Genomic DNA, 13850 nt, shown 5'->3' with positions numbered 1-13850 from the left:
CCTCAGCCAGCCTACGTGCTTCTTCTGCCTCAGCCAGCCTACGTGCTTCTTCTGCCTCAGCTAGCCTACGTGCTTCTTGTTCCTCAGCCAGCCTTCTTGCTTCTTCCTCAGCCAGCCTTCTTGCTTCCTCTTCAGCCAGCTTACGTGCTTCTTCTTCCTCAGCCAGCCTACGTGCTTCATCTTCAGCCAGCCTACGTGTTTCTTGTTCCTCAGCCAGCCTACGTGCTTCTTCCTCTTCAGCCAGCCTACGTGCTTCTTCCTCTTCAGCCAGCCTACGTGCTTCTTCTTCCTCAGCCAGCCTACGTGCTTCTTCAGCCAGCCTACGTGCTTCTTCCTCTTCAGCCAGCCTACGTGCTTCTTCTTCCTCAGCCAGCCTTCTTGCTTCTTCCTCATCCAGCCTACGTGCTTCTTGTTCCTCAGCCAGCCTTCTTGCTTCCTCTGCCTCAGCTGGACTTCGTGCTTCCTCCTCAGCTAGTTTAGGTTCTTTTTCTTCTTCTACCTTCTCGGTTTCTGGTTTTGTTTCTTCTTGATTTGCAGTATTTATTTTTTCCTTATTATTTGGAATGATTGACATTCCGTCTTTGTTAAAGGGGGTAGTATCAGTTGGGTACTGGGGTTGGTGTTTTCTTTCGATTTGATCCTCTTTGATTGGATTATCCGAATGAGGACTATACCACTCTGAAGTTGCGTTGAGAATATCGTATCGTTCATCACGTAGTAGGCGCCCTTTGGCAGCAATGAGGGCCATATCTTGAGTACATTTTGTTCGGATATCTTGAATTCGCTGATTCAATTGCTGTATTGTAGTTTCACTTTCACATCCGGGGAGACGACTGTACTCCATTAGAATGACTTGACAAGCAGTGAGACGTTTGTTAACGAGTTGTTCCCACCAGTTGTAGCAATTAAGAAAGTCGTTGGTGTGTGCAATTTGTTCTTCTAAACTAATACTTAAAAGAAAACGAGCCTCTGTGAGTGCCATATCCGATCTTGTATTAATAATGCTCACAGCCTCTGAGAGTCCGCGGAATAGTTCATCCGGTGGAAGAGCAGATCGCTGCTCATCTGTGAGACGTAGAAGTGGAGGTGGGGGATCGTTATTGGGGTCTTCAGTAGAGTCCCCTAGAGTATTCTTTATGATTGTTGAAGCTGCTGTATTGATTGTACTCAAAAAAGTGGTTAAACGGTCACCAATATTTGTAATACTAGGTATTGGTCCAAGCTGAGGCTCAGCTTGCTGTGAGTCATTCACTTCCTCACTCTTTGGTACTATTGTCTGTCGTACTGCTTCCTTCACATCGTTGAAAAAGCCCCACATGGTGATCACTTATCGGATATACAGTGCTAAAAACAGAATAAAAGCCGTTCAAAAAGTATGAATACCCTAATACAAAATATTTTTTAAAAAAGTACGAATCCTTTTTAATTGGAAATCATTACATGGGAAAGAAAAAAAGAAAAACAAAGAATAGATAGATGGGGTTAAAAAAAAAAAAGAAGAGAAACCGAGTAGTTTCTTAGTGCATTACATATGAAAAGAAAAAACCAGTTCTTTCTCTCGTTTTCTCTCCCCATCATCATGTTTGCTTTGTTCAAATTTGTGAGTAAAAAAACTTGAATATACCTACCTTTTTTTTTCTCTAGGCAGGGTACATATTTTCCTTATACAATCCATCTGGTCGCTGCAATGGATGAATTTTCGTCCCTTTAAGCATGTAGGTATACTTCCCCCATGGGAACTCTCCAGAAGGCTGCTCAAGTGTAGTTGGCATTGCTGGGCCTGAACGGAGATGTGGTAAAGCATAATAGCGTTCCATTGTGGCTGTTCGTAAAATACCACTCTCATGTAACTCTTTCCTAAATGTTTTTTTCTTATTTTGCAAGACAATATCTTTCGCCAGCATCTCCACATGCTGAAGCAATCCGTGAGGTACTACACCCACCTCCATCTCTCCCCATTCTAGCAACTGTGGAAGAGCATCATGAACTGCTTGAATAGTCCGCAATCCTGTGCGTTCTTCTATCACCTTTAAATAGGTTTCAATATCACCCTTTCCCCACACTTTCCCGGTATACTGGTGAATAAAAGGCGCCATGTAATGCAATGGGAAGTGACTCAGTGTGGCGTACTCCTGTCCGACCTCAGCGTAATAATTCCAGAGAGGCACTCCATCATTGGCGCCCTCTGAAGCGGCTGAGAAGGTTCTGCTGTACGGCGCCTCGCGGTGGTGGCGAATGGGATCATCTGTCCAGCGCGCCCACGGCCAGTGACGGTAGGCGCCGCGGCGGCGTAGTCGATTGTGCCACTCCACACCAGTGCGTGGATCCCACGTGTTGCCGTACTCCTCTGGGGATTTGTGGGCCAATGGGGAGAGCACGTGGGCGTTTTTGGGTGGTAAATAACGGGCACGGCGGCGGCGGTGGGCATACACCATCACACGGTTTTGATATCCCTTCGCACTGGAACCTAGTGCGGGTACAGTGGTGCGAAACGACATTCTTTTTTTTCTTTTCTTTTTTTCTTTTTCTTTTTTTTTTTTAAAAACGTCAGCGATTGTATGTATGATTGTTGCTATTTCGATTACTGATTATTCTCCCCCACCTCGTTGCGTATGTGTCCTTTCTCTCTCTCTCTCTCTCCTTGTGAGTATATGCAACTTCCTTCTTTTTTCCTTTTTTTTCTCTGTACAGCCTCCCCCAACGTACAATAAATGTCCTTCTATGATGGTGTGCTCCCTTTTTTTTTTTTATTGGGGAGAGCAGGCAGCTAGAGAAGGGATAAAGAGGCAAAGACGAAAAAAAAAAAAAAATAGATGTATATATATATACATATATAAGAAACACAGAAAGGTGTATGAAGGCAATACATGTACCCCTAAGTCCAGGACCAGCAAAGAAAAGAAAGAAAAAAAAAGAAAATAGAACAACTATGGATCGCACGTTATATATATTTATTTATTTATTTTACGTAGATTATACCGGAGACTGCTCGACATCCACCTAGCTTTTTTTTCCCCCGATAACACTTGCCTTAAAAGAATAAAGTGGGAAAAAGATGAAAACAGTACTTTATTTCCCTTCTTTTTCAATATTATTTTATTTCTTTTGTTGCCTTCTCCTCTCTGTTTTCTTTTTTGGATTTTTTTTTTTCTTAGTCCTACTGGAGTTCTGATCACAAAAAAAAAATAACAATAATAATAATAATCAACGAGAAGAAAACAAAAGGCAAATCTGCCTACAATTCTATTGTACGCCAAAGAAAACACGCAGTATCACTGGACAAAGGTATGTGACCATAAAGCCAACAAGAAGATATGAAATAAGACATCTTTGTGTTTCCCACAACCACCAGTGTCGATGTGTACATGGGATCCACAACTGCATATTATCTCCCATTAATACTTTCTCCTCAGAATTATGTTGTGGTATAGAAATCTCAATACTGTATCCCGCACTTTCCCCACTTTCACTACCTTCACTGAAACAATCTGCAGATGGACTCAATTTCTGATGTCGTTGCTTTTGACATCCTTCCTCTTGAATAGCAACACTAGGTGAATCATTTAATCGAATCCAATAAATACGACGCACGGCATGTGAAAAACAATACCACATGCGTCGCCAGAAACGAGGACGGTTTGGTGAAGCCTCTCGAGAAATTCGCACAAAAAAGAAACGAAGTATACGAAAAGTAACGCATGAACAAATTTCCTTTCCAAGAAGAATTACAAACAAACAGGAGAGATATTGTACTAAAAAACCAACGGAAAAGCAAGTATCCCATACATCTTCTGGATGTGAACGGGCTGTCATGACACCGTATTCGCTGTGAAAAACCCAATACCCAAAAAGAGCCCCAAATGTGGCTCCGAGAAAACGCAAACTATCCAAATAACATGGACAGGCATCTGCAGGGGCGGCGTGGGATATCACGAGTATATGTAAAATCAAAAAAGCCACCAAGAAATGCAAAGGCATCACATTATCTATTTCATACAAAGTAACCATAAATGATTCCAAAAAGGCTGCATGCGCAATAACAAGAATCAGACCCACAACCCATCCAGCCACCAAATCAGCAAACCAGTGCATTCCAAGAATCAATCTTGAAAGACTAACATTGATAGAAAAAACTATACAAAATATCCAGCATAAAACGGGGTAATCAGGAAAAAAAGTATGTAATAGCTCATACGATGCGTAAGCAAAAACAATGCTGTGGGATGCATGGGAACTTGGATATCCATACTCCTTTGATGCTAGTCTTCTTCCTCGGATTTGAACAGGTGGGCAAGGTGGACGTGGGCATCCTGCCATGTCTTTCATAACACCAGTTACGTATTGACTCATACACATTAATACACAAATATTAAATGAAATGAATGGCATACCCAACCACACTACCAGTGGGATGAAGGCAGTGTAAAACTCAATCTCACCAGTACAACTCCACACTTTAAAGTAAAAGGTTAACAATGGTTGTAGTCTAGGAAAACTATTTTGAATTTTCAAAATAATAGAAACATGATATTCATTACAGTAGTTTGACACATACCAGCTTCTAAATGGGATCCTTTCCCGTGGTAATTTTACGGCAGTAGGAGCAGAACTAGTGATAACACATTCAGTAAGAGCTGATGGATGATAAATAGAACGAGAGTTCTTTGTAGAAGTTCCATCGGGTTGCATTTCTGCATGACCCGAGTTAAAGGACATGTCACGATCACTATGCATTTATTACAGGCCTTTTTCTACTTCCCTTAATAATATAGAGAAACTTAGTTCTGTCGTCTCGTACCTCTGATGTTTCCCCCACTACTAATACTACTTCTACTACTAATACTAATACGAAAAGAACAAGAGCAAGGAGAAGAAACACAAAAGAAAACCAGTAGTAATAATACAGTTATAAATACGAAAAGAACGCAAATAAATAAATAAATAAATAAATAAATAAATAAATAAATATATACGTACACAGGAAAAAAAAAACAAAAAAAAAAAAAGAAAAAGATGCTTCTGTAATCAGAACCACATAGGGTCAAACAATAAAGTGAAGAAGAAAAAAATATATATATATTAAAAAAAAAAAACCAAACCAGTTTGACACCATTTATAAGAAAAAAAAATAATTTGGTCGCATCTTCTTTTAGATAGTTGACGACATGATGTGATGAGGCAGCATCGTTGTATGTAACCACTTCATACCTTCAGTACACCAAGACACACGAAAACAAAATAAAATAAAAAAAATAAAGTAAGAGAATAATAATAGTTATTTTTCTGATAGAGAATCTATTCGCCATAACGTCTTTCGAGGTGCACGCATACCGTTGAATACAGTGTGGCGCCCAGTGGAATTTGGTATTGAAAAAGTAACACTGGGAGTTGGAATAACAACAACACCACCAGCAGTAGTAGTAGCAGCAGCAGGACTATTCTCCTTTTCGGGTGTTGTCACGTTATTAACAGCAGCTGCACAAGAAACATCTGATCGTACTTCTAAATGATTATCATTGAAAGTGATAGTTTTTCTTCTTCGCTCCTTTGAAGGGAGAGAAATCCGATTATTATCATTGGCGCTATCCATTGATGATCTCACTGTCTCATATCCTGCCGCAGATGTCTCTTCTCGTCGGAAACGAACAGTAAAGGAACGGGCGGCACCGTTATTATCATTATTGTTATTATTATTATTATTATTATTATTATTATCACAGCATTCAATAGGTGAACTCTGCTCATGAACCACTATAGAAGAGCGCTGCCGCATCTGCATATATCGTTGTTGTTGTTGTTGTTGTTGAGTTGCCATTTCAATCTTTTTCCTCAAACTTTGTACGGCATCACGAAGCTTCACGGGTGCCAACGGCTCCTGTGATTCCTGCGGGGCCACACTCTGCACTGCTGCTGCTGCGTGAATAGGCAGATCAGACTTCATAACGGTATCGGCAACTTCTGTGAGTTCTTTCTTGGTCTTTTGCAGGATCTCCATAACTCCCGCGTGACGTATTTTCTGTTCCTCAAGAGAGAGACGTTTTGCAGATATATCTTCATTCACCTTTTCCTGCTGTTGGGATAACCTGCAGATTTCTTCGCGTGTTTTCATAACATCACTTTCAGAGTTGGCAATGCAAAGACGCAACGATTTAATTTCCTCCGCGTCTTTGTTCGCTTGTGTTTGAACAGCACATAGAAGATTATAAATGTTCTCAGCGGAATCGCCCGATGGGGCAACAGAGGGACCGCCGTGCATGCAGCGTTTATCCCAACAATAACAAGACCAAGAAAGAAAGAGAGTACCAAGTAAAAAGAAAAAAAAAAGACTACAGAGAGTCACTCTCTCTCTTTTTCTTTCTTTTATAGACCAAAAGAAAACAAGAAAAAGAAAAAGAAAGAAAAATGGTAATAGCAACCCCGTAACAAAAAATAAAAAAAACATGAGAGGATACATAAAACCAACGAAAAGAAAAAAAAAACATTCTATGGGAGAAAAAGAGATAGTCTATTCATCATAACGTTAGAATTTGACAATAATAACAAAAAAAAAAAAGCAAAAGAGTGGTAAAAGTTTCGATAAATAAATAAATAAATGCATTTTACTTCAGTAATATAGATCATTTAGAGACAAAAGCAAGGGAATCACACCTTTTATGTAATATAGAAGGTCCATTTTCTTCATACTCTTGCTTTGTTATCCACTCTGAAGAGAATGAGGTTAGGCTACCAAGAATAGCAGCACCTATCCAAACGCTAAACTTACGCTCATTCGCGGCAACGACATGCACATCCTCTGCTGCACGTTTATTCACTAATTCTTTAAGTTCGTTTTCAAGGCGCTGCTGCATTCCTCCAAACATTGTATTACCACCGGAAAGAACAACGTTATTAAGAAGTCGACGCCGCAAATCAATTGGACAGGCCTCCACAGAATCTACAATAGTGCGTTGAATACTCTCATAAGGTTTTTCCGCTATAGCTGGAGTGAAGAGAATCTCCGGACAACAAAAACGTGAACGCGTGATCTTAATAGTTTCCCCATCTGGCAATGTAAAGGACTCTGCTGTGGTTGATGTTTCCTGTGCCTCTGCCTTCTCCAGTTCCTCTTCAAAGGACTGGGCGACGTAGCACAGCCGCTCCTTCACCATTCGTGCCACCTCGCGGTCTGCGGATGTTGTGAAGGGCCGCTGCAGTTCATCACTCAGCAGTTCCATCATCCACTCCGTCACCTCGCGGCCGGCGAGTTCGAGGCGGCGCACCGCCGGCGTCACGGCGTGTCCCTCGACGATCGGCACAACGTGCGTGACGCCGTCGCCGCTGTCGAGCACAAGTCCGTCGGTGCGCCCGGCCGCGTAGAGGGCGAGAACGGCTTGAATTTGCACCTGCAGCGCGGGCACGGCGAAGTGTTCAAAGAGCACGGCTGCCATCTGCTCGCGGTGCTGCGTGGGATTGTGCGGGGCCTCCGTGAGCAGGACGGCCTGCGCGGCGGGATCGGCCCGCAGTGCGTCGTAGGCGTGCGTCCACACCCGCGCCATCGCGTCCCAGTCGCTCACGATGCCGTGCGCCATTGGATGTGAGTAGCGCAGGCCTCTTTCTGTGTGGGTGTGGGCCAAGGCGTCGTCGCCGACGTACACCGGCGTGGGGCCCTGGCGTTGTTTGGGGGTGGCAATGATGTTGGGAAAGACAAAGCGGGGAACCTCCTCGCCGGCGAAGCCGCACTTGATGTTGCCACTGCCGTTGTCAAGAATCACCGCAGGCTCCTCATCCCACGGCGCGGAGTTCATTTTATGAAAAGAGATGGAAAGAGAATTGGGATATAACAGCAGCCTTCTTTTTTTTTTTTTTGATGTGTGGTGCCTTTGTTCTTCTTCTCTACGACTATTACTGGTGTATTTTTATTTTTATTGATGTTCACATACATTGAAATAAATAAATAAATAATACAAATTGAAGGAATATATTATTATTATTAATTAATATTATTATTAATATAGTCAGCCTTCCAGTTCGTAAAGAAAACAAAAACAGAAAGAGCCACTCTCAATCACTATATATATATATAATGTATGTTCACTCATTTTACCAACGGACTCCATCTTGACGTACTTTTTTTTTCCATTTTTAGCCACTTACTCCGCGGTCACACTCACTTATCTTTTCATTCTATTCCCCTTCTATGAGATCTGTCATTTTCTATGAACAAGGATAGCGCCAAACATCCTCCAGTACACAACGTGATACTTGATGACAGGCAGCAAAAGCATCGCCACTAGACAACGATCCGTGTCGTTTCTGTAGTAACGCAGTAACATCTTCCTCATGCTCCATTTGATCACCTTCCATTAGTAACATTTCTTGAACGACTGCCTCAGTGGAAGAACTTTTAATTTTTTGCAAACTCAAGGCGTAAAAAGCAGTCATGGTCCTTAACTCCTTTACGGTATCGGAGTCCATAAAACTCTCCGCTTCATCTCCATCAATAAGAAGAGAGAATGGAAAAACAGTTGATTGAGAAGTAAACGCCGGTGTATCATCATCAGTGTAAACCTCATATTTATTTTTTCTTCGATGGAAAAGATGACCACCTTTTTCTCTCATCTCATAATGTAATGAGATACGTGGACCACCTCCAACGGAGGAAAGTCCTCGAAGAAGTCTTGTTGGATCAGGCTCTGGAGTATTACTACCAGTGTTGTAGTTATTCTCATACTTGTAGGGATCGTCATTATGATTATCTTTTTTCTTCTTCTTCTTTCCCTCCGCAAAGAAGGTATTACGCCAACAGTGTTGAAACCAACTAACCGCATAACGTCGTATTTCTCCTTCATTTTCTGCAATAGCAACAGTATTTGAATCAGAAGCCGTAGGCGATATCATTGAAAAAAGTGCATAGAGACCCAATTCACGACCTTCTGTGCATATACTTGCCTCTGCCTTCACAATATGACTGGCAGCCACACACCAAGCAAGATCTAATGGAAGATCCACTGTGTCTGTATACCATACAAATGGACGAGATGCAACTGAAGAAGATTTACTCCTTCCACAATGAGAAAAAAGTGAAAAATAATTACAACGCTCTCGTGATTTAGGAGGTACGGTATTATTATTATTATTATTATTATTATTATTATTATTAATATTGGGTACTTCATCCATTCCAAATAAGGTATCTCGTGTGGCTTCTTCTTCTACTTTACGCATTTCATATAAAATTCGATAAAACCATGGTGTTGGATGTACAGATGCCATACAAAGTAACATGTGTGGGGCGAAGGAAACCACAGTTTCATGCAATTCCCCATCAAGATCAGTATCTTCTAATGGACTCTTCATCTTTTCAGTTACACCAATCGTTACAGTCGTCCTTGGGGTTATAAGATGTTTCTCTATAAACTGTCGTAGTGTGGCGGCACCCCATAATGCCCCTTCATTCGCATCACCAGAGTAAAAAAAACCAAATACACATGATACGGCACTTCCAATAGAGAGAAAAAGTATATTTAACAATGTACCACTTCTCTTACATTTTAGCATTAGATCATGTATATGTACTAGAGAAGTTTGTACCCGTGGTCCTTGTCGTTCTTCTACAGACCAGCGACACAATTGATCTATTGCTAAACCCGATATAAATAAACGATCACGGTGATCTGTGAGACGAAAAAAAGATGGCGAAGCAAAAAGAATACCACTTGTAGAAAAAGTGGCAATAAATGGTGGTTTATCAAAACCCGTACTCCATATCTCTCGCAACTGTTTATGATTACCATTCCCTATATCATAAGCTGCAGCAAGTGTACGGTTCACAACATCTAATAAACACTTACATGCACATGTGGAAGATACCGCAAGAGATTGAATATCTTTTGGACTTGAATGTACAGCATCTGCAACACTTGAAGTACATCCATAAGACTTTGTTGTACTTTGCACCCGACAGTGCAATAAACTAACGGGCACAACATCTTGAGCTACAAAGTAAAGTAGTGCCTTACGTCGTGCAAAGGCCGCACGTAGGGCTTTCAAAGACTTTTTATTATCTCTGCATGTTATTCCATCCTTTTCACGCCAATCACCTATACGCCGCTGTTCACCGTTTGTATTTCTTTTCCCTGTTGGTAGTCCATCATACTCAACCACCACTTCATCCTGTGCTATTGTTGTTGACGATGATGATATAATAGAAGTAGCGGAAGTGGAATAAACCAGAGAAGAGAGATAAGGGAATGAAGATGTACACAGTGTATCAAATAGGAGACGAACCCCGTTATTATTTGTACGCATGACCGCCTCAAAGGCACAATCGAGAAGAACCTCCAACTCCGCCTGCGAAACTTCTGTTCCCCCAACCGCAATCGTCACTTCACCCAATTTACCTCCAAGGGATTGTCGTTGCAATAACACCAGAATCTCTTCTGTACAGCCAAGACTACTATTCTTCTCATTATTGTTGTTGTTATCACTACTACTATTACAATCCGTTGTTCCCATTGAGTCACGAAAACAGTGAAAAGTTCGTGCATGAATTGGATGATCAAAGAATTTATCAATGCCTTCCATGCGTGGCGGCGGACTAAATGACGGCGCCATGATGCGCAACCCACTCGTCGCCTCGAGTCGAATCCATTTCATTCTTTTCTCTTTGTTTCTCTATCTATCTATCTCTATCTCCTCCTTAAGAGAAGTTGTGAGACAAGACCACACATACACATAAAACATCAGAAATAAAAATACGAAAAAGAAAAGAAAAAATAATAATGTGAACATGTGTATCATAAGAAATGACAAGAACCTCTTTCTTTGCTGTCATTAGGTAAAGCTATTCTTTTCCTTTTTTTTTTTTCTTTTCAAAGCCTCCCTTTTCCCCATCACCCAGCCCACACCACTATTTCTTCATTTTCTAGGTGTTTCCTCGAATAGACAGTACAATAAAAATATCATTTCCGTTTAAACCAATATACATATAGACACGGTACAATGAGTACAACACAACGTGCAAGAGCAAAAAAAACAAAAAACAGATGTTTGATTTGTTTTACTTTCTACATTCATACACACAGCCCCAGCTCTTTCAAACGTTTTCCCATTCTATGTTTTTTCTCCCCTCAAAAAGAAAAAAAAAAAGAAAACAAACTCTTCGTGATGTACAATTACTGCCTTTTCTCCCTACTCAGACATTCTATCCTTTCTAGTTAAGAACCGAGTTTCGAAAATAAAATGAAAAAAGGACCTTCACACCTTCTATTTCCCACCGATACATGTACTTTTTTTTTGTTTTCATTTTTTCTCACCAAGCTACCCATACAGAGACAAATTATATATATATATATATATATATAATAATTTGTTTAAAGGTTGTACAGTTTTTGTGTCAGTCGCTTAGTTTAGTAGATAAAAGGAATCAAACGATACTGTACAATACCGCAGAACTTCCTCCAATCCGCCTCTCCATACTTCTCCTCCATTTGCCGCTCATCCCGCAGTTGTCGGTGCATCAGCAGAGCCGCGAAGTACACCGGCTGATAATACGGCAACAGTGCTGTAGTGCCTGTGAGGGCAGACCATGCAAGTGTCATGAGCCAATCCCCCACGTAGTTTGGATGTCGGCAAACACCCCAATAACCAGAGATGAGGAGTGATTTGCCGCGGGATGTGCGCAGGACTTTAAGATGCGCCACTGAAGGATCACGGGGATTTTGGCGGAATTTATTCTTTTGACTGTTTGAACCACGAAAGATAATATAACCAGTGAGAGCAAGAAGACAACAACAGGCTACGTAGGTGGGACTTAAATTCAGAGGATGATAGGCGAGGAATTTTGTTTTGAGTGTGTATGTAAAGGGAACCCAAGAGAGATCACCAAAGCAGAGCATAAATCCAAATCCATCATGTACAATATCCATCATTGTTAAGTTCCCCGCTTCTAACAAAAGTCCATCAAACACATATAAGGACTCCAACACTGCAATGATAAGAATACTTGGGGTGTATGTACCTGTTTCCATGGACTTCACTACAAAGGCCCAATTTAATAAACTCCATCCAATAAGACCAGGGCGTAATTCACACATAAATTTCCAATCCAGTGAAAAGGTACGTGGATTAAGTTCACGACCAATCCAGAAATCATACACGGGATTTCCAGTATTTCCACCAGTCGATAAAAGTACAGAGGCGGAGCGGAACGATGCCAGGTAGAGTATAATACTCATCACAGCCGAGATAATAATGGAGGCAATCATAAGTGGAACAAACATATCTGCTATCACTGCCAAGTGAATAAGACCATGATAGTGTAAAGCACCTATAACGGCATGTATAAGAATAAATACATAAACCGCATTGATATTATACACAAGAGTTTCTCCATTTCTTAGCTTCATCCCTTCAACCCGTTTTCCAATAGGAAGAACGTACAAGACTGCATGTAGGAACAACCATGCCACTTCAATCCCAAGCGCCAGAGGAAGTTGAGGAATAGATGCCATGATAGTATTATACAAAAGATCAGGAAGCTCATACACTCCTTCAACAGAACACATACTTTCCGAACACAATGTATTCAATACAAGTACAATTGCCGGAAGAAAGAACACCATACCAAATGCCCCAACAGGTCCACCCCACTCATATTCCATTGTTCGAGGATTAAGCGGTTTTGTTCGCCGCTGCCTCGGTGGTGGAGTTTCGCTACGTTTACGGGAGGCGGAACGGCGCCGCGACCTTGAACGTGCAGGCGTGCGACTTCGTGTTTTTCTCGGCATTCGTTGATATTAACTTTCTTCTTATGATTATTTGCGTTCTCTTTGTTCTTCTTGTTGCTTTTGGCTTATTCCCTTTTTCTTTGACTGTGTATGTATGTATGTGTGTGTGTGTGTATTTAATGATATAATGGGATTTTGGTCTCTCTTCAGTAACTGAGAGCAGCACCACCCCGCAGACTCTTCTTTTCAATCGTATCCCTCTACACAGAGATCCAATTAAGGAAAAAGAAATAAATATGAAAAGAAATTGATTTAATATGAGCACACTTAAAGAAAAAAAAAAAAAGAGAGAGAGAGAAATTGGTCGTTAATATACCATCTAGAGTAATCTTTCACTCTCACTCTGTATTTCTCTCGTTACTTCACAGAAATCCAAGAATAACAACAACAACATCAACACTTTATACACAATCCATCATCACAAACAATACTGTCATTCTTATGATTTCTGCTTCTGTACAGAATCCTTATCTAAATCATCCGTCACAACTACCGCAAGTCCCACAACAACGAGTAAAGCCCCTATCGCCCACATGATGGTAACTTCCTCATGGAAGATCAAAAGACCCAGAAAGGCACTTATCGCAAAATTCATTCCCGTATTGACAATTTGACACACCGGTGTAGGACCACAGGAAAGTGCTTTCAAATACCATCTCCACATTTGTGCTGTAAAAAAGGCATTCGCCGCAAATAACAATCCACGCGTTACTAATAATGACATTGGCATTACAGAGACCCAGTGACTATGAGTGATCTCTTGCACACCAAAGAAGGAAAGAATAGTTGTGGTGAATGCTGTCAATGCGTCTCCGCTGTCGTCCATCACGGCGAGTTTACCAACAACGGCGGAAAGTGCTCCAAAGGTACCAGCCAGTGAGGCGTAGAAGAAAAAGATACGATCTGTTCTTGTGGATATTAACTTCTGCTTCTCCGCAGGAACATGGCTTTCTTGATCATTCGTCAGTGTTGATTTCACACTGCCTGTTGATGTGTTTGCATTTCTTTTCTTCATTAATATTCCTATCCACGATCATAAATGTGCAAAGAAGAAAGAAAGAAAGAAAGAAAGAAAGAAAGAAA

General features: G+C 41.1%; 8 protein-coding genes across 8 annotated transcripts; all 8 read right to left on the bottom strand.

Moving 5' to 3' along the window:
* Window position 1: 1 nt before the first annotated feature.
* Window positions 2-1318, bottom strand: TM35_000171070 (vesicular transport-associated repeat protein; the record flags this gene model as incomplete). Its single annotated transcript, XM_029026186.1, has 1 exon — window positions 2-1318. A coding segment is annotated over one exon (1317 nt), but the record flags the coding sequence as incomplete, so codon positions are not given.
* A 322-nt stretch (window positions 1319-1640) lies between these two features.
* On the bottom strand, window positions 1641-2498 carry TM35_000171060 (uncharacterized protein; the record flags this gene model as incomplete). The annotated part of the gene is made up of 1 exon (XM_029026185.1): window positions 1641-2498. One exon carries the CDS (start codon window positions 2496-2498, stop codon window positions 1641-1643), a length of 858 nt encoding a protein of 285 aa, XP_028882300.1.
* Window positions 2499-3243: 745 nt separating this feature from the next.
* Window positions 3244-4734, bottom strand: TM35_000171050 (putative sphingosine-1-phosphate phosphatase; the record flags this gene model as incomplete). Its single annotated transcript, XM_029026184.1, has 1 exon — window positions 3244-4734. The coding sequence occupies one exon, from the start codon at window positions 4732-4734 to the stop codon at window positions 3244-3246; it is 1491 nt and encodes a 496-aa protein (XP_028882299.1).
* A 541-nt stretch (window positions 4735-5275) lies between these two features.
* TM35_000171040 (uncharacterized protein) lies at window positions 5276-6256 on the bottom strand (the record flags this gene model as incomplete). Its single annotated transcript, XM_029026183.1, has 1 exon — window positions 5276-6256. One exon carries the CDS (start codon window positions 6254-6256, stop codon window positions 5276-5278), a length of 981 nt encoding a protein of 326 aa, XP_028882298.1.
* A 361-nt stretch (window positions 6257-6617) lies between these two features.
* TM35_000171030 (actin 2) lies at window positions 6618-7784 on the bottom strand (the record flags this gene model as incomplete). The annotated part of the gene is made up of 1 exon (XM_029026182.1): window positions 6618-7784. The coding sequence occupies one exon, from the start codon at window positions 7782-7784 to the stop codon at window positions 6618-6620; it is 1167 nt and encodes a 388-aa protein (XP_028882297.1).
* Window positions 7785-8193: 409 nt separating this feature from the next.
* TM35_000171020 (uncharacterized protein) lies at window positions 8194-10635 on the bottom strand (the record flags this gene model as incomplete). The annotated part of the gene is made up of 1 exon (XM_029026181.1): window positions 8194-10635. One exon carries the CDS (start codon window positions 10633-10635, stop codon window positions 8194-8196), a length of 2442 nt encoding a protein of 813 aa, XP_028882296.1.
* A 752-nt stretch (window positions 10636-11387) lies between these two features.
* Window positions 11388-12767, bottom strand: TM35_000171010 (putative C-14 sterol reductase; the record flags this gene model as incomplete). The annotated part of the gene is made up of 1 exon (XM_029026180.1): window positions 11388-12767. The coding sequence occupies one exon, from the start codon at window positions 12765-12767 to the stop codon at window positions 11388-11390; it is 1380 nt and encodes a 459-aa protein (XP_028882295.1).
* A 439-nt stretch (window positions 12768-13206) lies between these two features.
* TM35_000171000 (uncharacterized protein) lies at window positions 13207-13782 on the bottom strand (the record flags this gene model as incomplete). Its single annotated transcript, XM_029026179.1, has 1 exon — window positions 13207-13782. The coding sequence occupies one exon, from the start codon at window positions 13780-13782 to the stop codon at window positions 13207-13209; it is 576 nt and encodes a 191-aa protein (XP_028882294.1).
* Between the last annotated feature and the right edge of the window lie 68 nt (window positions 13783-13850).

The sequence above is a fragment of the Trypanosoma theileri genome, assembly GCF_002087225.1.
Source record: "Trypanosoma theileri isolate Edinburgh chromosome Unknown TM35_Tth_17_V1, whole genome shotgun sequence".
In the NCBI taxonomy this organism is placed as follows: Eukaryota; Euglenozoa; class Kinetoplastea; order Trypanosomatida; family Trypanosomatidae; genus Trypanosoma; species Trypanosoma theileri.
The sequence above is the reverse complement of the archived record's forward strand: the minus strand, read 5'-3'. Positions and strand labels throughout refer to the sequence as shown.